The sequence below is a fragment of the Gopherus evgoodei genome, chromosome 2, assembly GCF_007399415.2.
Source record: "Gopherus evgoodei ecotype Sinaloan lineage chromosome 2, rGopEvg1_v1.p, whole genome shotgun sequence".
NCBI lineage: Eukaryota > Metazoa > Chordata > Testudines > Testudinidae > Gopherus > Gopherus evgoodei.
The window spans coordinates 207,760,380-207,786,795 of NC_044323.1; the positions used below are offsets into that span (position 1 = coordinate 207,760,380).

Genomic DNA, 26,416 nt, shown 5'->3' on the forward strand with positions numbered 1-26,416 from the left:
AGAATAAGTCATTCTCCAGATTTATCTTTTCTTCCCCATTCCCATGTCTGCCTTATTGCCCAACCATTCACTTTGTAATATGTTTACTGTACCTCCTACTATGCACATATGCAAATTTTTCTTTAAGATTATAAAGGGAGCTGGCATTGGTAGCAGCTCCAATATTTAAGTTGTCTAACAGTTCCCATCATAAAAGATTCTTGCAGCCTTTTTTTTCCCCGAAACTCTTAATACTTTCACTGCTGTTTGATGAAGCCTTTGAAATTTGTCAGGAACAAAGCCCTGAGGCTACAGATGCATTTTGGTTTGTCTGTTCAGGGCAGAGCTATGCATTGTTAAAAATTCTGCTTTTTCCTCTTTCTTGATTCCATCCCTGAAAACTTTTTCGTCATTTTTCTAAAAACCTGGGCCTAAGCTGCTGTCAAAGCAGTGGCACACACTGCACTGGGAAAGCCTTATACCTCTAGTGGTAGATGCTTGTGCTGAGGTCCGAAGTGCAAATGTTTATATGAATCTAAACAAGGCGGTGGGGGGTGGGGGAAGTACATTTCATGTAACAGATGACAGAAAGTTAGAGGCAAAAAGAATAGGTTAGGCTATTTTCCCTTAATTTTGAAGTGCTGGGTCTCCCCTTCCTGCAATAAATCCTGTGGGAGGGAACTAAAGAGGAGGAACTCTATGCAAGGATCTACCCATGAAATTCTTCCCTGAGCATTCAATCATGAGGATGAGGTTTGCCCTTGCCCCCACACGTGTAGGCTCCCCAAGAATCTGTGCAGATCCTGGGGAATCAACGAGATGTCAGGACTTTCTTTCCTGCCCCTCTGGTAGCCTTCTCTACTCCCTGGCAAGGGAACAGCACCCCTAACTGGGGGTTTTGAGGTGGAGGGGTGCTCAGCAAGGAAGGCACTATAGCCTCAGGCTATATAACCTTTCCTGCGGAATCCCAAAAAATCCAGAGTGGGGATGGGGGCTGCTCACCACTGCCAACCCCCAGACAGCCCAGTGCTCATGTTTCGCCCTGTGCAGATCTCAACATCTTGTGTGGGGTTCTAACGTGAGGAGGATAGTGTGGCAATGGGAGCTAAGCAGGAGTCACACCTGAAGTGTTCATTCCCATGCATGATTTTTGGGGTACAGTCTCACCCCAGTGGAATAAAACTATTTTCCACCTTAAAAACAAGGTCACGTTCTATTGTTTTCTGCTTTGGAATGTAGTAGGGGAAGAAACGCTCATATTATGTTAGCATTTTATACCAGGGAAGAACAGGTTGTTTGCCTTTAGTAAACTTCAACAATAAACAATTAAAACTTAATTAATGTAATCCATTATCTTCCATTAATTTTCTTTCATTTGTTATGTCAAGTGCACTTTTTAGCCTACTGACTTGTTTAAAAGAATTTCACAGTGTTTTGGACAAACTTACTTTTTTCTATAGTCTTTGTTATATTCTAACTTTGAAATAGTTGACTGGTGTTTGAGAGTTTGAAAGAAGGCATGTTGTGAAAGGCACAACTGTTGCCTTGAATTCAGAGAAAAAGCTTAACCTTCATGAACCATATATAAATGGTGGAAGGGGGGGAAGGGAATAGTAAAGCTGAACAAACAAAATTGTTGCTAGCTTCACTTTCTATTTTCAGCTTGAATTTGAGATAAAACTTTTTCTCTGTTATGTTGCAACATTCAATTGCTTTCAAATGCATTTTCAAGCACTGTGGCATTAATCAGCATGTTGTCTAACCCAGTTCAGAACATATCTAGATAACACCAGTAGATGCAAATGTCTTGTTTACATTGTTGCTGCCAGGGATGGAACTGAGCTGGTAGTAGCAACAGTGGGACATTTTTGGCAAAAAATGCCTTTTGTCACTTACATTGGAGCTATGGAAGAAGGAGGAATAGACCTAGGTCTTCTAAGATTTGTTGGTATTCTAGCAGATTGCAGAATTCAAATTAAAGTGTTTCTGGCATAACTAATGTGGTGAATTTTCTGTAGTTCCCTTTGAAATGCCTATCAGATTATTAAAATGCAACCTGCAAAAGCGTTTACAAATCTGAGAACCATAAAGCTGTCTTCAGAACGTACTAAAAAGCATCCAGCCAGGGTCTGAATGGAACTAACTCTGTTTACATCTAACTTGGGTCAACTGACATTATACCAGCCAGTTCTGTTCTATTATATTAGAAAGAACTACACTGGAACAATGGAGCCATCTTTCGGGGAAAGTCATGACCTGGTTTGGGGGTTTTATTTTATATATAAAATAAAGTTTTAAAAACTGTACCATGTACTAAAATCAACCCCTTATCTGAGCCTCTGTGGGGCTCTCTCTGTTTAGGGTGACCATATTTCCTAAAGTAAAAATGGGACACTGCTTGGGGCTGGCCTGAGTCACCTGGCATCACTGCTTGCCTGAGCACACGCCCAGCCTGCATAGGGCTGGCCCGAGCCCACCCCTCAAGGACCCCTTGCCCCCATGCTTACCAGGGCTGGGGCTGCCTGCCTGAGCCCCACGCTACCTGGGGTGACAGCCTGAGCCCTGCTGGGCTGATGATCAGTTGGCAGGAGCAAATGGGACAAATGCCCATTTTTGCCAAAAAAGTTGGGAGGTCCAGGACAGGGCTTAAAAGTGGAACTGTTCTGGCCAAAATGGAATGTGTGGTCACCCTATTTCTTTTGATCTAGTGGAGATTCAGTTAGCTGTAATGTTATGGCAGAGTAGTTAACTTGTGTCATGTCAAGGCTATTACTTTTTATTAAACTGGTTGAATATAATTGGTTACTTGCTGTTTTAAGCACAGTGTGAATATCATTGTTTGAAAATGGGTCAAAGCCACCTTTGATGCAAATGTTTCAGCAGTGACTGTACAAAATGGAGAATACGGTAGAGCACACGTTATAGCATGAAGCTCTTGCTTTGTATTCCTATAGAAAAAGTACAGAGGATTGTTTTTTTGCAATTATCTGCTGTTACAATTATCAAATTTCTGTGATTTTTTACTATTCCAAGAGGCAGTTCTGCAAAGCTTCACACCTCTGAGTAAGGATTACTCACATGAATAAATGTTACAAAATTGGGCCCTTAACTATGAAGAAACTATTCAATAAAAAAGATCTGGGGAACCTATGTCACTGCTGGAATAAATGATATAATTTTGCTAGCTATGATAGGGGAATCTTGTCCCAAGACTCAGAGGTTCTATACATCTCTTGAACCCAGTAAGTCAGAAATTTGGAGCAAGGAAGAACAATTAAAGCTAAGAGCTGTACTTTGGAAAACTGTCTTTGAGAATTGTATAAGGAATGTGACCTCAGCTTGTGAAGTATAATATTCCACATTTTATACATTTTAATGGTGTTTAACATTTTATTGCTTTTTGCCCTTCATAATCCTTTTTTTCCCTCCAGTGCTTGAAAGTCTCAGGAACAACTGACACTGTGTATTCTGTGTAAATGTTTTCAATAAATGAAAGATCTATTGCTGATGAACAACTTGAACGTCGCCTCTTTGCTGACTGTTTTTACATTTTTAGAACACTAAAATTGCTGACTGTTTTTACATTTTTAGAACACTAATTTGTTGAATGAAATTAGACCCCTTCATGTATTTCTGTGCTTCTGAAAACTGAATCTGTAAAAAAGGCCCATTGTTACTGCTGATATCAGTTCCTTATGTTGTTCCAAGTCACATTTGCTTCATTCATTTGCAAATTCTCTCTTTGTTACTGACAGCACAGAAAGGCCAAAACAGTTGTGGGGAAGGAGAAAGGAATCAACTAGCTGCCCTACAGTATGAATCAGTAAAATTCCTGGCAAAGATCTGCTTTGAATCTTTATTGTATATGTTGATATACAGTCCAGAAAATATGTCATTCTCTTGATTTAATTCATGGCTGACTTCAGATAATTGTTGTCTTCATGTCCCAAAAGTTCATTGTTTTCTAATTCTGGGATGAATAGGTTTTTTCTTCCCTAAACTACTCAAGCTTTCCTGGAATACAGGACAGAGGCCTCATATCAATTAATCCTGTTTTGAAAGGAGCTATCTAAGACTTAAATGGTGCCCATTACCATAGACTCTGAAAACTTAATATATTTATCCTCACAATACATCTGTGAGGTAGGGAACTACTATTATTCCCATTTCACAGATAAGGACAGAGAGAGTTGTCCAAAGGCACACAGGAAGTCTGTAGCAGAGCAGGGAATTGCAGCTGATCACTCAAATCCCAGGTTAATGTCCAAACCCCTGGACAATTCTTTGAATTACATGAGTAGGATCATTTCTGGCAATCTCATTTCTTTGGGATTATTGGACATCAGTTCATTTACAGTACATTTGTTGCTTATTTTGTCTATGCTATTGAAAATTAGGTAGAAAATTAGTCTCATTACTTGGTACTGCATTTTGCCTCTTCAGATGTTAAGATATGTTTTAGTTCGGTAGTTTGTTTGTTTCTGTTTTTAATAGATCTGATGGATCAATTACCGGTATTATTTTTAAAAATGCAATGAAGAACTGATGCACTATTAAGGCTGTACAGTTTAAAATCACACAGTCTGGAAATGCAAAGATTGAGGTTTCAGCAGCCACGTTAACTTGGCCATCTTGAAAACCTGTATATGACACCAGGAGTAGTCAATAGGTGGACCATGGGCCGAATTCATGCTGCCAGACGCTTTTGAACGGACCCTGAAATTTTTTCATTTATTATCATTATTGTTGTTTTATTACTTTCTCTGGAAACTGGACCTTGAGTATACCTTTGACCAAGAAATTTGGACCTTGACAAACAATAATTCACTACCTCTTCTGAATATGTTTGTACAATGTTGCTGTACATGTAGATAAAAAAAAAAACAGGAACAAAAAATAATATAATATAAAATTATAGAAATTTTTTTTCTTTTCCTGAGTTAGTGTGATTTTAGCTTTAACTTTAAAGTTATGTTTTAATTTCCTAGGGTTGGCTTTTTTTTTTTTTTAGGAAGAAAGGATGAAAGTTGGAGCAGGGGATTCAGAACCTTAGAAACAGAATACACAGAAACAGAATACACCCTGTGGCCCCTGGTGTCTTAAGAAGGTCTGTTTCCAGTAAAAGAAAAAAATAGCAGCCGTGCATCTCATTTTACCAAAATAAAGCCATCACTGAAAACTCTGAATTGCTCAAACAAGTTTTTTCCCAAATAGCTTGAAGAACTCTGAACTTTGGTTTCCACACACGTTTGATAGCATTGATATGGATTGCTTGAGGCTCAGAACAACTACTGAAATAAAGGGTCAGAGCAAAAACTCTAGTGTTAAAGTAACTGAGCCATATAATATATTTGCAAACTTGCCTTGTGTATCCGGGTCCTGCCTACCTGGAAAGAAACTGCTTGTAACGTGAAACAATAATTAATAGTATGGTCATACATTTTATGCAAAATGGTGCACAAGTTACAAGTCTATCTGAGATGAGTACTTTGTATGTGGAAGGCACTCAGATACTATGATGACAGGTGGCAGTATTAAACATATACAATAGATGCGGTTTCCTGGACAGGTTTGGCCTATAAAGGTCTATGGAGTTATGCTGTTTTGCCAGCAAGGGGAGGCAGGTGAAATTGAAATTTAAAATGCCAGAGCCCACAATCCTCTTCTTTAGCCTTGTTTTTCTCTCGGCAGCAGCAGGCTTGGACCCATTCTTGCTTCTTGGGTCTAAAGAGAGCTTTAAAACAATGCTGACTCTGAGTATAACGTAGGTTTTATACACTGCTCGGTTAAGCCCCCTTTCTGTGTGGCTGTATGCACAGCCAACTGAATGGGCAGTCTCCTCTTGAAGTGCGGTGGGTCTTTGAGACACAGCCTTTTTGTCCTGGCTATCTCGCAACACAATGACTAAAACAGCAACATTAAAAAAAAAACTGTTTTTTCTTATTTATTTCAATTTTGTAAATTAAACTTATCAATTAAAATGTGAAATTACAGCCATCCATCCATCCAAAGGGCTACATTCCCTTAAGTCAAATAAAACCAATACGTTCATTGTGTCTTGCGCTGTGAGCTGAGAGGGAATGGGGATTTTTCATTCTGCGAGAACTGCTGAAATTTTGAACTTTTTTGTTCCTCAGTGGAATGGGGAAAAAAGCCGCACAATTTTGTATAGAATGACCCTCCATCGGGCCAGGTGGGAAATTGCTCCCCAGTGACCCGACATCCATTGGAATTTTGTCAAAACTGGTATGTTCCCCTTGGAATATTTTGATGAACCAGCATTTTCTGATCGGTAGTATCTATACAATTGTTACTGTATTGGGACTTGTGACAAAGGGGTTTCATTTAAGGCAGTGGTGCCTAACCTTATCACACAGGAGGGCCCCATAAACCTAAGAACAACCTTGTGGGGTGTCAAACAAATTCTACATATTTTAATAATATTTAAAGTTGCCTGTATTGACTTCTATTTGAAGTTCAGCTTGTTTTGTATGTATTCAGATGGGTGGTTTCTGTGTATGGTATTGGCTATTTACCCATTTGTGTAAATTAAAATGATGAAAACATGATGACAAAATGCTAATGAATCTGCTGTTAGTATATTGTGTTGAACTGTGAGCCTTATGAACTGCTCTAGTGGGCCATGTGTGGCCCGCAGGCCAGGAGCTCCTGATTTAAGGGGAATGTGGAGTACTACTACCTGAGTAGCCTAATAAATATACCTTCTGGGTACTGGGGAGTGCAGTGAGGAGTGCCCTTTGCTACACCTATAGAATAGGTACATTCACCGCTCCTTCCATGCTCCATACCTACCTTGTTCCAGGCATACATGCTCAACCTGTGCTCCGAACCTAAAATATAGCAGCCTCCTGAGCTGGGTGCACTGAGGAGAGAGGGGTAAGTGTTTGCTCCCTGGGCATTCTTCTCTCCTCAGTGCTTCCATACGGGAAAGGTTATAATGTGACCTTGTAGTGCACTGAACTGTGTAAGTAAGACAGATCATTTTCTGTCCTGGGTGTCTGAGGCTGCAGGTATTAGTCGAGTCTCAATACTTTTGAGTTTCCTCTTTGCTAGAATGAAAGCATGTTTCACGTTAATACTGAGGCCTTGGCTACACTGGCACTTTACAGCGCTGCAACTTTCGCGCTCAGGGGTGTGAAAAAACACCCCCCTGAGGCCATGTCTACATCTAAAATTTTGCAGCGCTGGTTGTTACAGCTGTATTAGTACAGCTGTATAGGGCCAGCGCTGCGGAGTGGCCACACTTACAGCAACCAGCGCTGCAAGTGGTGTTAGATGTGGCCACACTGCAGCGCTGTTGGGCGGCTTCAAGGGGGGTTCCGGGACCGAGAGAACAAACCGGGAAAGGAAACCAGCTTCGCCGCGGTTTGCTCTCTCGGTCCCGGAGCCAGCCAGCAAACCGCAGGGAAGGAGACCTGCTTGCTCGGGGTTCCGGGACCGAGAGAGCAAACCGGGAACGCCGCGGTTTGCTCTCTCGGTCCCGGAGCCAGCCAGCAAACCGCGGGGAAGGAGACCTGCTTGCTCGGGGTTCCGGGACCGAGAGAGCAAACCGGGAACGCCGCGGTTTGCTCTCTCGGTCCCGGAGCCAGCCAGCAAAACCGCGGGGAAGGAGACCTGCTTGCTCGGGGTTCCGGGACCGAGAGAGCAAACCGGGAACGCCGCGGTTTGCTCTCTCGGTCCCGGAGCCAGCCAGCAAACCGCGGGGAAGGAGACCTGCTTGCTCGGGGTTCCGGGACCGAGAGAGCAAACCGGGAACGCCGCGGTTTGCTCTCTCGGTCCCGGAGCCAGCCAGCAAACCGCGGGGAAGGAGACCTGCTTGCTCGGGGTTCCGGGACCGAGAGAGCAAACCGGGAACGCCGCGGTTTGCTCTCTCGGTCCCGGAGCCAGCCAGCAAACCGCGGGGAAGGAGACCTGCTTGCTCGGGGTTCCGGGACCGAGAGAGCAAACCGGGAACGCCGCGGTTTGCTCTCTCGGTCCCGGAGCCAGCCAGCAAACCGCGGGGAAGGAGACCTGCTTGCTCGGGGTTCCGGGACCGAGAGAGCAAACCGCGGCGAAGCTGGTTTCCTTTCCCGGTTTGCTCTCTCGGTCCCGGAACCCCGAGCAAGCAGGTCTCCTTCCCCGCGGTTTGCTGGCTGGCTCCGGGACCGAGAGAGCAAACCGCGGCGTTCCCGGTTTGCTCTCTCGGTCCCGGAACCCCGAGCAGGCAGGTCTCCTTCCCCGCGGTTTGCTGGCTGGCTCCGGGACCGAGAGAGCAAACCGCGGCGTTCCCGGTTTGCTCTCTCGGTCCCGGAACCCCGAGCAGGCAGGTCTCCTTCCCCGCGGTTTGCTGGCTGGCTCCGGGACCGAGAGAGCAAACCGGGAAAGGAAACCAGCTTGATTACCAGAGGCTTCCTCCTTCCACGGAGGTCAAGAAAAGCGCTGGTGAGTGTCTACATTGCATTACCAGCGCTGGATCACCAGCGCTGGATCCTCTACACCCGAGACAAAACGGGAGTACGGCCAGCGCTGCAAACAGGGAGTTGCAGCGCTGGTGATGCCCTGCAGATGTGGACACTCTCAAAGTTGCAGCGCTGTAACTCCCTCACCAGCGCTGCAACTTTCTGATGTAGACAAGCCCTGAGTGCTGCAAGATACAGTGCTGTAAAGCCTCAGTGTAATCAGTGCCGCAGTGCTGGGAGCGCGGCTCCCAGCACTGCAAGCTACACCCGTAAGGGATGTGGTTTACGTGCAGCGCTAGGAGAGCTCTCTACCAGCGCTGGCGCTCCGACCACACTCACACTTCAAAGTGCTGCTGCGACAGCGCTTTGAAATTTCAAGTGTAGCCATGCCCTGAGTAGCTTTGCTGTTATTGCCTCGCTCAGCTCCTTTTATTCTAGGGAGAGGAACAAGACAAGGCTGTGCTTTGTTTCTCTACCTCTTAGTCATTGATGCTGAGCCTGGGGGCATGAAACCATAAAACAACTGGAGGAGCATTCAAAAGGTCCTCCTTTGGGCACTATCACAGGATTTGGTTGACCCCATTTGGTGGCTCAAAAAACAAGGGAAATTTTCAAAGCAGGGTGTGGGTGGTGCATGTTCTTTGAAAATATAGTGTCCTTAATGGGTGCCCAAACTGCCTAGATGCTCAGGTTTTATTAGGCATCCAGGCACTGGCACTTTCTGACCGCTGTATGCTCTCCAAGTGCTGTTGTTTCCTTATTTTCAGTTCTCCGCCTGGTCCTAGGTTACTGCAGACACTTCAGTAATAGTCTCATGAGACACCTGTGGTATCCAGTGTCACATAAGGATTAAAGAAACAAACAAACAAAAATTGGAATAGATTTAAGTCCTCATACTTCAGGGAATAAGTCAGCTCCGATCATTGGGGGTTAGTAACGTATTCCATTATGCCCACTGTGGAGTTTCTTGTGCTTTCATCTGAATAATCTGGCACTGGCCATTGTTGGGGCCAGGAGCAGTACATTGATCCAATATGGCAATTCCTATGTTCCTAGGCATACAAATCCTGAATAATTTGGTGTTGGGTGTGTATATCTATATGAAAATGATTTGTGGTTTGTAATCTTGTGGATCATGGCATTTTGATAGTGCTAAAGACAAAAAGCTCGCTGATTGTCTGACATCAGTTGTGTTCCTGCCAATTCCCTGAAATGATTCAGGGGCAAGGATGCCCAGTGCAGTGGTGACCCTGACTGGTGTAGTGGAATGGGGGTGGCACTGCAGGAAAAAAGGGTGAATGACCATTCAAGGGACCCACAACCCCCGAGTACTGTGGAGCTGTCCTTTCTGTGCCACAGCAGGCAAGGGTTTAGAGGGGTGAGGAAGAAGAAAGGGCAGCATGAGTGAATTTGCTGATCCACAGGTTTATTGGCCATGTTCCACTGTGGAAGGGAAGTGCGTTTACTGAGGCCCTGTGGCAGTGTTGCCACACAGCAATCTGTGGGTGAGTGGGTGGATTCCTTCTTTCCTCTAGTCCCTGAAGAAAACCAGTTGGGCTGTGCGCTGAGATAAGTATTTGATTCTTAATTCTTCTTTGTTATTCAGCCAAGTCATCCAGCATTTTTATGGCTCAAGTGTTAATGTGAAAAGCTCTGCCACATCCAGATTGCAAACCTTGCTACTAGGGACATACAGTTCTCTTTGCTTGCTTGGTAACATCATTTTGGTACCAGCCACCCATTTCTTTAGCCTCCTTATGCTAACTTTTATTGATGGGCATGACCAAAGGCAAAGTCATTACAAACTAGAGTAGCAGGCTTCAAAACTGCCACGCTCTGAATACTTAAGAGTAAGAAGTACATTTCAGTTTGGTATTAACTTAGTGTTCCAGGTGTAGATCTTATTCAAGGTCAGAGTGGTGTATTTTGAACACTGTTCATTTCCTGATATTGCACAGTGTTTTACTGTGGGAACCTCTCTTGTTTTGGACAAGTGGGCAGCTGAGTAACCAGAGGAGAACAAATGAAAGACAAAATTTGTAGTGTTATGTAAAGGGCTGGACAATGATCAGAAAAAGCATGTATGCTTGTTTAGGTTAACAGGGTCTCTTTCTTCCTTGCTTTCTCATAGTTGTCACTCTTGCAGCTGTGAAGTAGAAAGAGGGGAAAGGGGAAAAAAGAACAGGCACCATTATTAAATCAATATATTCATTTCTTTGTGAGATCTTTGTCTACAAATGGGAGATAGACACAGTCCCTGGTTAATTATTTTAGCAAATGAAATTCAGTGAACCAATCTAAATTGTTTAGTTGGGAAATTCATCCTGCAAAATGTATACAAGTCAATGATACGGTGATGGACTCTAATTGAATAGTTAAGGAATAAAACAACAAGAATTGCATATGTGAAACTTCCTTTCTTCCCTGAGGAGAATATATGTGATAGATCTAATTTAGTCTATTGTGCTGAATTTTAGTGAGAAAAGGTTAAGTTAGATCAATGTCTTTCACAATCTAGACACAGTTGCATACTGGTTTCCTTTATGAAATATAGTCTCTTTCTCCAGATGCTCTGTTATCTTATGGTGCCTTAGATGCTGTAGAGTGATATGACTGAAAAGTTACCCTTTTGCCTTTATTGGGCTCATCTAGTTCTGGGAGCATCTCCCTGCCCCAAGACAGTAAATAATGGCATATTTCACTGATCTTTTTTTTTTTTTTTGGCAGTGTGGGCATGGAAGAGAGTCCTTGCACTCATCACACTGAGTAGCACAAGAACGCTTTAATTTAGAAATTACTGTAAAGCCATGAGACTCATTTGGTTTTGATGGATTTATACTCAAGGAGGGCTTGACCTTGCCCACTACGGAGCAATTCCTAAACTCCTTCAACTCCCACCAAATTGCCAGTGGCCACATGTATCTATAGTTTAACTTCATTGGCTTGAAGATAACCAGAGATTAATTTGGCCTACTGGGAGTTGCGAGTGCTCAGCATCTTGCAGGATCAAACCTCAAGTCATTTGTTTTAGTCTGGACCCATAGGCTAAATGAAACTTTAGCTTTATTACTCTGTTTGTATTTTCTGAAAGATCCACCATGTGATCAACTGTTACAAGTTTCATTATCTGTGTAATTATGGATCTGAAGCCAGTGAAATGTTTTATTAGGAGGAATGAAGGGAGCGGGGAGGAGGGCTGGAAGAAGTTCAGTTGAAAACTGCTTTGCTACAGTTTTTGAAGTCAATCCTAATATGACTTGAGGTTTTGGAATGACATTTTCATACAGCATCTCTCTTTAGTGCCTTACTTTTTCCTTGGCACAAATCCATGGATTTAAGCTGTGGATGGAGGTCATTGCGGGTAGGCTGTGTCGCATGTAATTGTAGCCAGTGTAATGAATGACACTGGAGGTGACAGAAAGCTGATGAAGGCTGGCTGATATTAGGAAGCCTAAGTGATTGACAGCAAATATTGAATGCTAGAGACTTCTGATTGCTGGAAAATGATGTAAATGAGGAATATTTGTCTAATCCTCTCATCTCCTCCATTTAGGCTCCGTCTATGTTTCTCAGGAAAAAATAAAAGGAAGGGCATATTCTTCTTATGCTCATACCAGTAACTCAGGAGTAAAAGCGGACTAAGTGAGAGGAGAATCTGGACCATATTCAGCACATGGCGTGCAAGGATATCAATGAGAATGACAGAAATAAATTTTCAGTGTTACAGAAATACCCATCTGCTTCCAGTTAAAACATCTAATGAGAACAAGAACTAAGGACTATGCTCGATTCAGTATTTATAGTTTGTAGCTTCGCTTCCTCCTGTCCTCTTTAATGTTTTGAATACAATACAATTGAAACCACACTGAGCACTATTCAGATTGTGTTTCAGAACATTAGGATTTTGCCACATTTTGAGCTGACATTAAGATTGAAACTGAATTAAAATCTTTCCTTCAGGCTTTTCATGGGAGTGTAATTACCATACAAAGACTCTGGTTAAATTTTAGTTCTATTTAGCTCTGCTTTAGAAAACCAAAACACAGCTATTAAAAGCTTTCTTTGTATGTGCTATAGAAAGTTAAGAAACTAATGAAAGAAGGCATATGTTATTGGAAATACAATTGGAATTATTTTTATTGAAATAATCATGAACATAATTCTTTATAATGGGAAGAAAAATCCTTTCAGGACCAGCCTGAAATAGCCTCTCTGCTACAGCAGTAAAGACACTATTGCTTCTGGCACTTTTAATATGCCAGGCCAGGAACAGGGTCTTAGTTGTAACCAGTCATTTTTAATCTTTAAACACAGCCTGGAACTCCAGAATTGTTTCTCTTTCTCAACGTTACTTCTGATTTTAATGTCTGCAGGGGAAAGAGAGCAACTTGCAAATCTCAGCCTGATAAACACAAACATTATTATCACAAACGGTATTATCACTTTGAAGTGAGTTTAGTTTGCTGGAATATATTTTATAGAGAAAAGTTGGAAAACAGTAAAAAGGAACTAAGGGGCTGTAACAGTGACTTATCTTCTCTCTGTCAGATGTAGCTACTTTTTCAGTTTACTTGCTGGAGTGTAGTTTAACCCTCCAGCTGCACCAAAAATCTACCTCTTTCAGTCTAACAAGAGTCCAAATCCTTCACCTGTCTTTTTCCAAGGTCATAGGCATCCCCCAAGGGTCGATCTATTTTTCCCATGACTAGGGTACAACAGCAATACCCCTCAGAATCCAAAGGAGTGTTAAACCATCTAAACTCTAGCCTTAGGGCCCTCAGCCATGAAATAGCATCAGGTTAAGCCACCAAATCTCTGCCACTTTTCTTCCCCAGTGCTCTTTTCTAACTCTGCCACAGCCCCTTCGTTGTCCTCTAAGGAGTTAGCTCTTTCTGGCCTTCATGTTCTTGCTAAAATAATACCTCCTCCCCATCCAGCCATCTGTCTGCATGTCCAGTCCCTCTCCCTAGGTTTTCCCAAGCCATTTCCCTAGCACTCCAAACTCTTTCCTAGTCTCTCAGTAAAAAAGCTCATGGCAGATCTCAGTCCCCACCTGGTTGCTTAGTTCTTATAAGAGCAGGGTGCTTATTTGTATATCTACCCATTTCCCAGCATTGTTCATTGTAGGATCCTATTATTCTCATTCTCAAATTCTCATACAATTTACATTGCCTCTGGGAATTATAACCCCCCAAATGCTTTGGTTCTACACTGAACTGGAAATAGGGTCATGATACTGTAGCCTGCCTTAAAAGGACAACACACTTGTTACAAGGATAATTGTGCATTAGTGCTACAACAACAGAGGTTAGATTTAGCCACCCACTCCCATACCAGCACTACTATCGTGACCTTGATTTTCTGTAGAGTTTAAGATTTCATTAGAAAAAAATGATTAGCTATTAATTTGGGGATGGTATCTTTTCAAATATCAGTTGTTACCCTGTTTTACTGTGCATGGAGTTGGTCTCTGTCTCCCTCTTGTGGTTGGATTATGGCTAATGATCCTCTATTGCCTTCAAACTAACAATTACCCTTTATTTCAAGCAGACAACTCATCCAGGGACCTTGTTCTGAGTGGAAGTAATAAATGAGTGGTGTGTACTGCCCCCATTCATATCAATGTACTATTTTGAAGCAAGATGGTGACAAATTAAACCATTATTTACAATTTCATCAATATTTACAATTTCTTGGGCCCAGAATAGCCAGAGCTCACTGCATTCCAGCTAATACCTTCTCTCTTTCCAAACATGCCATTCTACTACTATGCCACAAACTGCAGAAGGTGGGAGGCAACATATGAAGAATCCTCCTTATGTGTTATAGGGCTGCAGAGGAGCAGAGAACCAGGGCCTAAAATTCAATCTTTATGGGGTTGTACAGGAGCATGAATGATGCTTAGAGATTCAAAGTACATTGTCCAAGTCATTAGTATTTCTGCATATGTGAATTCCAATTAAAGGTCACCTTCCACAGAAATGGGGTACCAGTTATGTAAGTCTTCCATTCCTAGGCACTTTAAATTTGCCTCCTGGATTTCATTTGTTTTCACTGTGAAAATAGGCTTCAGTTTCCGCCCTTAAAAATAACTATTTTATTCTTCAGTAATGATCCAGATATGACATGGAATGAAAGTGCTATTGCACTCTTACAAGATCTGTAAGATAATGCAGAATTCATTTCATAAAGGTAACTTATTCTCAACATATCTTTTCCATTTTCCAAACTCTGTAGGACAGGAGTTCTCAAATTTCATTGCATCGTGACCCCCTTCTGACAACAAAAATTAGTACATGACCCCAGGATGGGGACCCAAGCCTGAGTCCATCTGATTCCCACGGCCCTGGGTGGGGGAGCCAAAGCCCAAGCCCCACTGCCCTGGGCGGGGAAGGGGTCAAAGCCGAAGCCCAAGGGCCTCAGCCCCAGAAAGGGGGCCTGTAGCCTGAGCCCTACTGCCTAGGGCTGAATCCCTCAGGCTTTGGCCCCGGGTGGTGGGGCTCAGGCTTCAGCAACCCACTTTGGGGTCCCGTCCCACAGTTTGAGAACTGCTGCTCTAGGACATACATGGGGAGGCAGACATTTGCTATGAAACCCTATATGATCACATGTGTATCCAGCAATAACCATTACTTTTTGTTTTAATCAGTTATCTTATTATATGACTGGTATTCATTTTTGTTTTTTAAGGTTTGTTTCCTGCTATTTTAAATCTGGCTAGCCATGCTCATATCAACACCAATGCCACCTGTGGTGAGAAGGGACCAGAGATGTTCTGCAAACTTGTGGAACATGTGCCGGGCCGACCTCTACGCAATGCACAGTGCAGGGTGTGTGACCACAACAGTGCTAACCCCAAAGGCAAGTTTATGATGATATATCTTTTTGGTCCCTTTCCACACTTTCTCAGGACTGTGTGTAAGGTACATGTCTGCCAGGAATACTTACTAATGTTAGTCTGTATTGTTGTGGACGGAACTGACCTTTGTGCAGAGTGCCAGCATGAGGCCTGTGTACCACTTAAGCCCTCAGGATAGTCTTAATAGTGACTTTCTGCACAGGGGTCAATTTCACCCTAGATGCGCTTTATGGATGATTGTTATGAGGAGAAAAATATTCAGCATGCAGCTTAAAAATACTAAGTAAGAAAAAAAATAAGATAACATTTATTCTTTAGAGACTTATTTTGTTTTTAAAAACAGAACAGCACCCTATTTCCAGTGCTATAGATGGTACGAATAACTGGTGGCAAAGTCCCAGCATTCAGAATGGGAGGGAATACCATTGGGTCACCATCACCCTGGATTTAAGACAGGTGAGTAATACCAGATGTGTAAAAGAATGTAGTTTCTATGTGACATAAGCCTAATCAAATGATTGCAGCTGTACTTGATAGTTTTTAGGTACCCAGACAATTAGCAATTAATTATGAATAGGTACTATACAGTCATGACAGCATTTAGATGAAGGTAAGATCTGATGGATCAGTCTATTTAATTTAAACAACCATGTTTTGTCAATCAGTTGTTTAAAAACATATTACTTTGACAATGTTTGAAATTGTAGTCCTATCAGGTTGAAATGGGAATTAAATTTTCTGTTTACCAAAACATATACTCTCCCTTGATGAGCATGGAATATTTTAATAAAGGGAGTAAATGTTTTGGTGTAAGATCTAGCCAAAAAGTGCTCGGAGGCTATTGTAAGATAACAGAGTGCAGTATGCATCCAGTTACAAGCAGCCTTTGATCTGCAGTAAGTACGATAATCAAGGTACTGAATTTTGGAGGAAGTAAGTAAGTTAGAGAATGACTTTGGCTTTGAGAATAACTGAACATAAATCAATTATTGTTTAATAGTTCTCAGAACATAAACTTTTCAGTTAGTTTTAAATTATCTAACTTATGACAACTTTTTCATATTGTTGCTGTCTTTCAGCTTATTTAGATTAAATACAAAAATGTAGTAATACAATGTAATTGTTAACAAGAAGTTCAAAGTTACGGTTCTCAGAGCAACTAAAACACACAAATACACACCTTTTTATGGATGAATTCTCAGGAAAAGAAAGTGATACACACATGCGATGGGACTGAGTTAACACTGCCGGCAGAACTGTAGCTTTTGGATTAATTGACTCTGGTCTTACTTTGCAACCTTAATATTGCACTAACATAGCTTATGGCAATCTCCCGCCCGCCCCCCCATTTATTTATTCATTTTTGGTTTAAAAAAATTGCCTACCCTTAACTTTAGCATTTAAATGGTCCCCATTAAGCTCTGATGCTGAAACACAGGGAAAAAGAGGACTGATTTTCCACTTTTCCTGCTGCTACTGATATTAGCTTCGATCATCTTCTGCTCAGGAGGCAACTCCAGAGAAGAAAACTCTGGGAGAGTTCATTGTGGAGTTTTTCCCCCAAATTGTTCTGGGGCCTAGGGCTTATACTCCTGATTAATGAGCAATGGTTCTGTGCCCACCCAACCAAACACACAGAACCTAAAGAAATCACAGGAGACCAGGTCTGTCTGTGATGAAGATAGTTCCTTGGCACTGGCTCGGTGGCTCCCTTACAATGCAGCTTGGAGTCATGCTACCAGGTTCCCCCTCACCTCTCCTAGGTTTGAGGCTCCATGAACCTTTTGCTAGCTTGTCCAGAGGGTTTGGATGCACCTCCAAAAAAGAGGTGACAAAAACAATTTCGAGGAACGGTTGGTTATTTTTAAAGAAAGGTGCTTCTGAGAGTGTGTGTAAAATGTGTCAGTCTTCAATGAACCTTTTCATTGCCCAACATAAGTTCTGTGAAAATCAGGGCTCACGGATTTTTAACCACGATAAGGTGGGTTGATAACACTAGACACATCTAAAATCATGGACAAATTCTGCTCATTGACAAAATGCAGATTTGTGAATTATAGTTGGTAACAAGGTTTTGCCAGGACTTGCAGTTTTGAAAGTTTGAAAGTTAAAATGGAAGCTTTGTCTGAGATGCCTTATAAAAGAAGCAAGGGCTGAACTAGTATTTAGTTTTGTTTAATTAGGAAGCAGCATTGCGCTGTGGAAACATAACCACAGAATATCATTCATCAGCTACAGAATATTTAGATGGGAATTTCTTGTTGTTTGCACAGTTTGCATTGTGTTTGGTTTGTAAATGAACAAACAGGAAGGAAGTAGCAGAGGGGGGTCTTAGCTTTTTGTCCTCCCATAATACTCTGCCAAATGGCTCTCCCATAATATTTGTATTCTGAAAACAGACCAGCTGGGCTGACCTCTAACTCCTTTATCTCCCTGGCCTATGCACTATTGATGGTGCCTCAAATACATATCTTTTCTCTTCTGACAAATGCTCAGATTCGTTAATTTGGTTTGAAAAGTTTCTCTTCTGAGAAGCCTTTCCTCTGTGTTTCCTTAGAGCACTTGAAAGAGAAAAGACATTTAGGGCTATGTAACCTGAATGTAAATTACTACTCCACAAGGAAGGATTTTGGTTAATAAAGATTGCTTGGGGTCAATGAGTTATTAGAGCTTGATTTGTTAGTGTTAATATGAAGCAATGTAATGTGAGTGTTAATACTGAGCAGGTCAGTGCACGTAAAGGGTAACAAAGGAAACTTAATGCATGCATGAATAGTTTTAGGGATTTTTGGTAAATGTTTATTTCTAAAGGTTGATTGTGAATGAATTAGAAATATTCCTCTAGCAGTATTTTGCATTTTCTATTTTAATGTACATTTCAAAGAATCAATGTCTGTAACTGTGTACATTGCTCTCTATGCTTGGTATCAATACTGTCAGTTACCATATATCTGTGCCATATATCTCCCATCTCTTCAGTTAGTTACAGTTTATTTTTGTTTACAAAACGTAAGTTTTTTGTGATGTGAATAATTGTTGTTTATCATCCATTCTGAATGGATGATAAATGAAACACTGATTGGGATGGCTAGCTATGTACTTTGCACAGTATTGTAATCCAACTGTCACAGAGTTGATGAATTCTAGTGTGTGTTTAGCCTAGTGTTGAGGCAGGGTATACACACCCTGCCTCAACCCTGGGGCAGATCCTTTCAGCTGATGTAATTGTGATCACTCCACTGAGGTCAGCTGACACCAGCTGAGGATTTGCTGCCATGTATTCACTAGGTTCTACTGGCTGGAGGTTCCAGGAAGCAGAAATAAAAATCAGCTATGTTCTGGCTTGCACCTAAGTTTTTGTAGTCGAGACACAGCTGGGCAGAACAGCAGCATGACAAATGCTAGTTAAAAGAAGAGTGCTGGCTAATAATATGGTTACATTGTTCATTAGGTCTTTGCCTTTTTGGAATCTCTTTTTTATGTGCAGACAAAGTTAAGCATTTTGTAGGGCTAGCAAAGTGGGTACTTTATGAAACTTCAATACACAACATGGATCATAAAACTAGGTACACAGTATTGTGGCATATCTCTCAGCCTGTCAGGACCCAGATGTATGATGCTTTATATGTCTATAGATATATACATATGCATTGCTAGGATTCAAGGTTGTGGAAGAAGATTGAACAGTGAGGTACAGACGCTCCCCTAGTTATGGAAACCCGACGTACAAAAATCTGAGCTTATGGAAAAAGTTCCGTAAGCTGGAAATAAGAGAGTTTTTGTTTTGTTTTTGTTTTTTGTTTTTTGTGTAATGGTTGGAGATATGTTTCCGACTTACGCAAAATTTGAGTTACACACGGTGTTCTGAAACGGATCACTTGCATAAGTTGGGGAGTGTCTGTACTGCATTGGTATAGAAAATATTGGGATTTGATCCATGGTCTCTTGTATCTTGTTCTGGCAGTACTATAGAGGCCAAATGCCAAGCCTCAAATTAAGGGAGAAGTAGCACCTTTATGCTCAGCAGTAACTGCTTTGGCTAATTTTTTAGAAAGAATTAATAGCTGTTATTGTTGTTGTTATTAAATACCACAAATGTGTTTTGCATTGCTGAGTTGAGGTTGTGTGTGTATTGTGCACTGTTCAATGAGAAACAGTTTTCTCATTATTACTATTTATTATGGCTGAGATTTTCAAAGCTGGTTAAGGATATTAGGTGCCTTTGAAAATCCCAGTTCATCATTACTACAATGTAATACACAGGTTCCGGTCAGCATTGGGGGCCCCCACTGGGCTGGGTGCAGGGCAAACACAAAAGAGAGTTCCTGCTGCAAAGAGCTATTCCTGAATTTGAAAGTAAATCACATTATTCTAATATGGTCTTGGATAACAGGATGTCAGAATAGCTAAGCTTCTGATAAATGAATTACTCTTAAATATTTAATGTATTCTAAATTACTATGTAGATGTTAGCATACCATTAATTTGTGGTGGTTTCTGCTATTGATAAATCAAATATCATTATTATAATACTTACAATTTGTACAGAGATTTCATCTTGAAATCACTGTTCAACAAGTGATTTCTGTAAGGCCAGATCCCTAGCTGACATAAATTGTCAATGTTCCATGCTTCAGTGGAGCGTTGCCAATTTACGTCAGCTGAAGATCTGTCTCGGAATCTTTATGTTGCTTTAAAACTGGTGGACTCTTTTAACATATGTGTGGTATTCGCCCTTTATCACTATTTAGAACATTTATTGATTGAAATCAACTGAAGGATCAATATCGTAAAACAAAGCTAGTTCAGGAATGTAGAATTGCTTTTAAATTAAGATTACAACATACTATAATGTCACTTTAACTTCTCTCAATAAAAACCAGAATGCACTTCTTCCTGGGTTTCTGAGTTTCTTATAGGAGCCTGAAACAATCATAGTTTCTGAAACAAATATTGAAGGGTACAGGCTGATGCTAGGAATATCTCCCAGCATTTTCTGCTTATTAAAAGTTTGCATAAATTTAGTTTAGATTTTTTTTGCAAGTAAAATCTGAATCTTAAGCATAACAGACTTCTCTGGTAACAACGTTTAGTTGTACTTACAGCACTGAGCAGAATGGATTTTGCCATCCATTAAAAAGGCATAGTATAGTTGCCCTTTGTATATGTTTTAACCACAAGTCTTGTCAAGCCATTGTGAAAAAGTACTATTCTCTTTTCTAAATTGCCTTTTTTGGAGTTTCATGGTTCATGTTTCTGTGCTCTTACCCTAAAGGGAAGATTTAAAGTAACTTATTAAGATTAGCAGGAACTAGTCTGAAAAAACGAGTACATTCTTCAGGGCTCATTTATTGTGCAGTCTTGTGCATTTTGTGGTAGGCATCATACTACTGTGGTTTTAGCAGGATATGCAAAAGGACAGTTAATGAGATCCTGAAGTTCAGTAGAGTGTCCTAGCCCTAATATTCACTTTTTGGGAGGGAGATAGCACAATATTGTGCTGTTTGGATTAGGATGTGGATTTGAACTTTCCAACTGGTCCCATTTTATATAACCAATAGAACGCTCCTGAAATTTGGGGACATCAGAATTGTCTAGGTTGGATTCACCTTTTATACTTGTCTTTCATTTCTGGTCTGTGGAGCTCAAGTTCTTGTGGTTAGAAAAGAGATGGGGTTTTGTGGCCTCTTTTTACAGTAGTCTTCATTTATGCAAATCAAAAAGCGACTGCACCACTGGGAGTTCCTATGCAAAAGAGGCCTGGGGCTAAACTTGCCGAGATAGGAACAGGTCAGGATTTTAGAGCAATGACAAAAATCTCTGGAGGAAGTTTAAATAGCATCTGCTGTATTGGCTATTGTCAGTCCAATTAGTCTCTCACTCTCTTGAGCTGTGGAATGTGCAAAATTGCCTGAGGATTAGGTGGGAAAAGTTTACTTTTAAGTTAAAAAATGGCAATAATTCTGCTTAAAGAATGAAAATACACCTCATCCAGCTGGATCTGAGTTTAGGGAAACAAATAATACCAACAGTTGCTGGCAATTTTGGAGAATTGTTAAACAAAACAGAATTAAGTGATAAGGTCTTAATGGCTTTGTGCATCTACAGACTTGCGACTCTTTAGTACAAGATTGTTTGTTTGGTCTTTGCCCTGGGTCCTGAATGCATGTAAAATTACACTTTCCAATCCATAGTTGCCTGGGGATCACTAAGTTGCTTTGCCCTTTTTACCCTTGTAGTCCAGTAAAGAAATCAGTTCTGGGAAAGTTGCAAAGTCAAATTAAAATGCACAAATGATTAACTCTCACAGCACAGCTGTGCAAACTAGTTTATCATGAGACATTAGTAGACACAGAATGATTGAAAGGGTATGTAGGGAAGCTTGTAAATCACCAGCTGTGTTAACCTTAAGAGTTAATAAAATAAAAAATCTTGCTAGAAAATGTTCTGAGAATTGTATAAAATGATTTTCATTTTACAGAGTTTCCAGTATAGCAGCCACTCAAGTTGGGAGTGGGGAGTGTTTGCAGAGACTAGAGAGCCTGAGGCCTCACAAGCCTCTGGATGTTGAGGTTCTGCAGGGATGGGACCACACACCGCTGCGAACATTGAAGATGTCCATAGAGATGAATGTGTCTGTGTGCTGCTTCATTCATGCTGTTCCCTGGCAGCACAGCCTCTGTAGGAACCATGAGGCAATTACTGGATGTCTCATGACTGCTCAATAGCAGCTAGATCTTGAAAACTTGAAAAATTTATGTAGTCCCTTCTCCATGGAGAGGCATCCAGAGAGTTTCAGTGAGGGGGAAAGAGTGCTATGGAAGTAGCCTCTCCATGATGGGGTAGCAGGAGTACTCCTGCTCTTGGTTATCATATTTTAAGAAGCAAAGATATATAAATATCAAGATGGTATAAAATGTACAGTGTATGGTATTGCATTCGGTTATAATCTTTAATAAAAATACTTCTCATTAAGAATTCAGTTAAATATCTATTTTTACAAAGTGGCCAAGTTTTCCTGTGTTGTTGGAGTTTTGTGTCCTATAAATTCACTTTGGAAGATATAATAGAGGGAAGGGCAGGGGACAGGCCATAGAATTATTTATTTAAGTGCTATGTGTTTTACATGGAGTGGAACCCTGATGCTCCAATGGAGAAAGATTGGGCTGACCATGCATATGCAACCACATTTTCAAAACCATCCAGCTATTTTTGGGTATTTCTGTTTTTGATTGCCCAACTTTAGATGTCTTGTGTCTGATTTTCAGAAGTATCAAATATCCTAAGCTCTTATTGATGTCGCTTGGACTTCTGGGTACTCAGGATTTCTGAATATCTGGCCCTTAAGGTCTCAAGTATGGCTCCCAAAATCAGCTGCCATGTTTCAAAATGTTGACTTTAAATAACACACACTTTATAAGAGTGAACAATATAAGTTCATAACCTCTGTGAAAATTCCTTTGTTTGACTGAGCCCCCCCCTCAAGAAACTTGATATTCAAAATAGATTAAACGTACATTTTCTTGTAATATTGTTTATTTTAATTCCCATAGCAGTGACTGCAGTTAGTGTGTGATGAAGGATAACTTGTTGTTGTTGCTTGTTGAAACTGGATTTAAAACTAGCCACATCAGCTGTGTAATCAAAAGTAGCTCATTTGTTGTTCAGCCAACTGTGTAATAAGCAAGAGGCAGTTTAGTTGACTATACCCAACAGTAAGTTAAAAAAAAAAGATATAATAGGTTTCAAGTAAAGCAAAGGGAGTGAAATCATTTTTTACAGTTACAAACAAATTTGGGGTCCAATGTACAACCTTTACTCATGGGAGCAACTTAATTGACATCAAAGGGAGTTGCAGCTGCTCTGCAACTCTCAGGGTAAGTCCACAAAACCCTTGAACTTTTGTCTTCTAAAGTTACCAAAAATTCCCTTTCAGGGACTTATACTGTACCCACTGAAATAAATGGCAAAACTCCAATGAACTTAAGTTGGAGCAGACAAGGACTTAAGTGATAATACCCCTGATTCACCTTTTACATACACCAGGTGTAACTCCATTGATGTCCATTACATCAGGATAAAATCAGTGTGAAATAAGAATTAGGCTACTGAGTATGGAACACTGAAGTTGCCCGATTCAGCTTCTACTTGATTTCTGTTTCCTTCCATGCTGAAAGGAATGTTAGTACAGTATACAATTTTCACTGAAGGAGCCTGTTGGTAGCAAATAACTTTTTTCAAATGGGATCCTTAAATGGACTAGGAGCCTTATGTTCTTATACAGAGCCTTATATTCTTGGTAATCACATGACTTTGCTTGATTTTTTGAAACTGTACTGTAGCAGAGAGGGTTTAAAAATCTGTAGATTTTTCTCTTACTAGGAGTAGTATTGTAAAGATGAGCCATGATCCTTATTTTCTTCTTGCTGGTACCAAAGTAACTCCACTGAAATCAGTGGCCCAGATTCTTTGTTGGTGCAAAATCGCATCTTATTAAGCTCAACTGAAACCAGTGAAAGTATGCTTATTTACACCTGCTGAGTATCTGGCTCAAAGAGTAAAACTGGAGTGCAGGAGAAAAGAATCAGGTCCTGTGGGTATCAAGTTATAAGAAGATACTCACACCCAAAGGAAACCTCTTAAAATTTGTCTTATTACTAGTTTAGCATTGGCGGGTGTGAACCGCTCCATTTTGGGCAAAATTTGGGGGTTGGGGGGAGGAAAAAATATTCATTCTCTCCCACCCCCAAATATAGATATATATGAGAGAGAGAGAGAGAGAGAGAGGGACTTGAAAACATTTTGGGAGGGGGGCAGTGTTCAAAAAGTTTACTAAATTGCCCACATAGTGATTAAATAACATTTTTTTCTGTCTAATCATGGCTTAGTAACAGAGAGAGAACATTAAAGTATTGGCTACTATCTCATCAACCTTCAAAAACTTCATTTAGGCATTAATGCTGTGGTGTGAGCAGGGTGTGGTAGAACTAGAACCGATGTCCTTAGTGATCCTGGCTGACAGAGTGGCTCCTCTGGAGCCATGATCCATTGGCACAAGTTAGCTGTAAGGGTGCTCTAAATTGCCCTGGGGACTGATTTGGCTCCTGGCAGCCCTCAGGATTGAGGGCAGGAAAAGTGATATAAAAAGCCACCTTTCCCCTCCTCCTGCTTTCTCTCAAGTGTGCTGAATGCTGCTGCAGTGCATCTGAGGATCTGGCTTTGAGTATAAACCTGTAAGAAATAGTTCAAACATAGATTTTGCTTCTTAAATGACTTGCCATTCTTAGAGTAGGGGCATGATGCCATATGTGTATTGCTCATCTTGTACTATACAATCTTATTTACCTTTGAGTGCTTCTGTTTAGATCAGGATATTGCTTAAATGACTTCACATCTGCAGATGCACCATAGGATGAAAATATTTGGGAGGAAATGCTCAGAAGAGGATCTTCCATACAGGGCTTTAAAAACTGAACAGAGTGTAGACACTTATTACTGAGTGGATTAATGTCACCAGACAAATTTAAAATAATAGTGTCCCATCTGCATATGCTTAGAAAAATTCACTGTAGAGAGTGGATGCCACCAAAGCTGAGACAAACATATCCAGTTCTTCCTGAGCTATTATGGATCAAAAAAATATTTCAACTCAGTATTATAAAATGATGCAATAAATATGTCTGGTCACTTTCTGCATGGGTCAGATATTAGAATTTTGCAACAAAGTGATTCACACTTCTGGTAAAACCAATGAAAAATCATGTTGGTTTTTGTCAAATATTTGTACTGAAAGCTTTATCCAAAGTCGCTCCTGGCAAACGTTACTGACTCCCCAGGCAAAATACATAATACTTCTTAAAATGTTCATTCATTTCAGAACCAAAGTGACCACCTGGTGCTTGTTTTATATGGTAGTATCAAGTGTTAAAAGTTTTTTTGCTTGAATTTTGTTTAGGTCTTTCAAGTTGCATATGTCATCATCAAAGCTGCTAATGCTCCCCGACCTGGAAACTGGATTTTGGAACGTTCAGTGGATGGCACTGAGTTCAGACCATGGCAGTATTATGCAATTAGTGACACAGAGTGCTTAACTCGTTATAATGTAACACCAAGACTTGGGCCTCCTACTTACAAGAGAGATGATGAAGTGATCTGTACCTCGTATTATTCCAGGCTAGTTCCATTAGAACATGGAGAGGTATGCTGTCTCTTTTTTGCACTTGTCATTTGTGAGCATGAATGTGGACTAATTGCTAGTTTCAGAAATTTTAAATTACAGTTGCACAATTTATTCCTTACAACATTGTCAGATGCTTTGGATTGTTATGATACCTTTAATGATAGTATCTCTGTTTCATTTACCAATATAATAACTTTAAAAAAATGTTAGGAAAAATATCTTTGGCTCTGCGTATTCTAGTTATAAACCCTTTGTTGTAGCTCTTCACATAATTTGATTATGGCTACTAATTGTGAATTAGATACTTCATCTTGAAAGAATAAAACATAGAGAATTTATGTACAGCCAGGTGTTTAATTTAAAAAAGAACATCTCTTCTTTAGGAGCACCTGGTTTTGTAAGATAAAGCTGCAAACTCTGTCTGAAATGCTCTGCACAACTGGAACTGGAAAACAAGCCCTGGCATTGTTTCAGGGACAGAGCATAATTAAAAGAGCTATGCATGGTTCAGGCTCACTGTTGATTGTTCTTTCTTTAACCAAGACTATTCATAGTACTTATGGAATTTATTTCAGAGAGGCAGCAACATAATTAAATAATGCATTTAAATCAGTGGTTAGTCTATTGTGAAAGTCCTCCTTATGTGGTAATAAACCCAGTCTTGGCCTATGGAGGTTGCTAGTAACCCTTTGTTTAGCAGAAACCAGTAACTTCTCTTAGAATTATAGAATATTAGGATTAGAAGAGACCTCAGGAGGTCATCTAGTCCAACCCCCTGCTCAAAGCAGGACCAGCAGCAACTAAATCTAGATTCTCTAGATTAAATTCTCTAGATGAAAATAAATTGGAGTATGGACAATTAAGGATTGAAGTGTTACATACATTGCCTTTTTTACATGTTAAATCACAATTTTGGCCCCACAGAGAAAGAAAGCTTGG

At 40.7% G+C, this 26,416-nt stretch overlaps 1 protein-coding gene across 1 annotated transcript in view; it reads left to right on the plus strand.

Moving 5' to 3' along the window:
- LAMA1 (laminin subunit alpha 1) overlaps positions 1-26,416 on the plus strand; it is a 150,145-nt gene that overhangs the window by 19,606 nt on the left and 104,123 nt on the right. Inside the window, exons 2-4 of the mRNA XM_030552788.1 lie at positions 15,129-15,299; positions 15,641-15,753; positions 25,253-25,495. Coding sequence (XP_030408648.1) covers positions 15,129-15,299; positions 15,641-15,753; positions 25,253-25,495 — 527 coding nt within the window. The remainder of the gene's footprint in view (positions 1-15,128; positions 15,300-15,640; positions 15,754-25,252; positions 25,496-26,416) is intronic.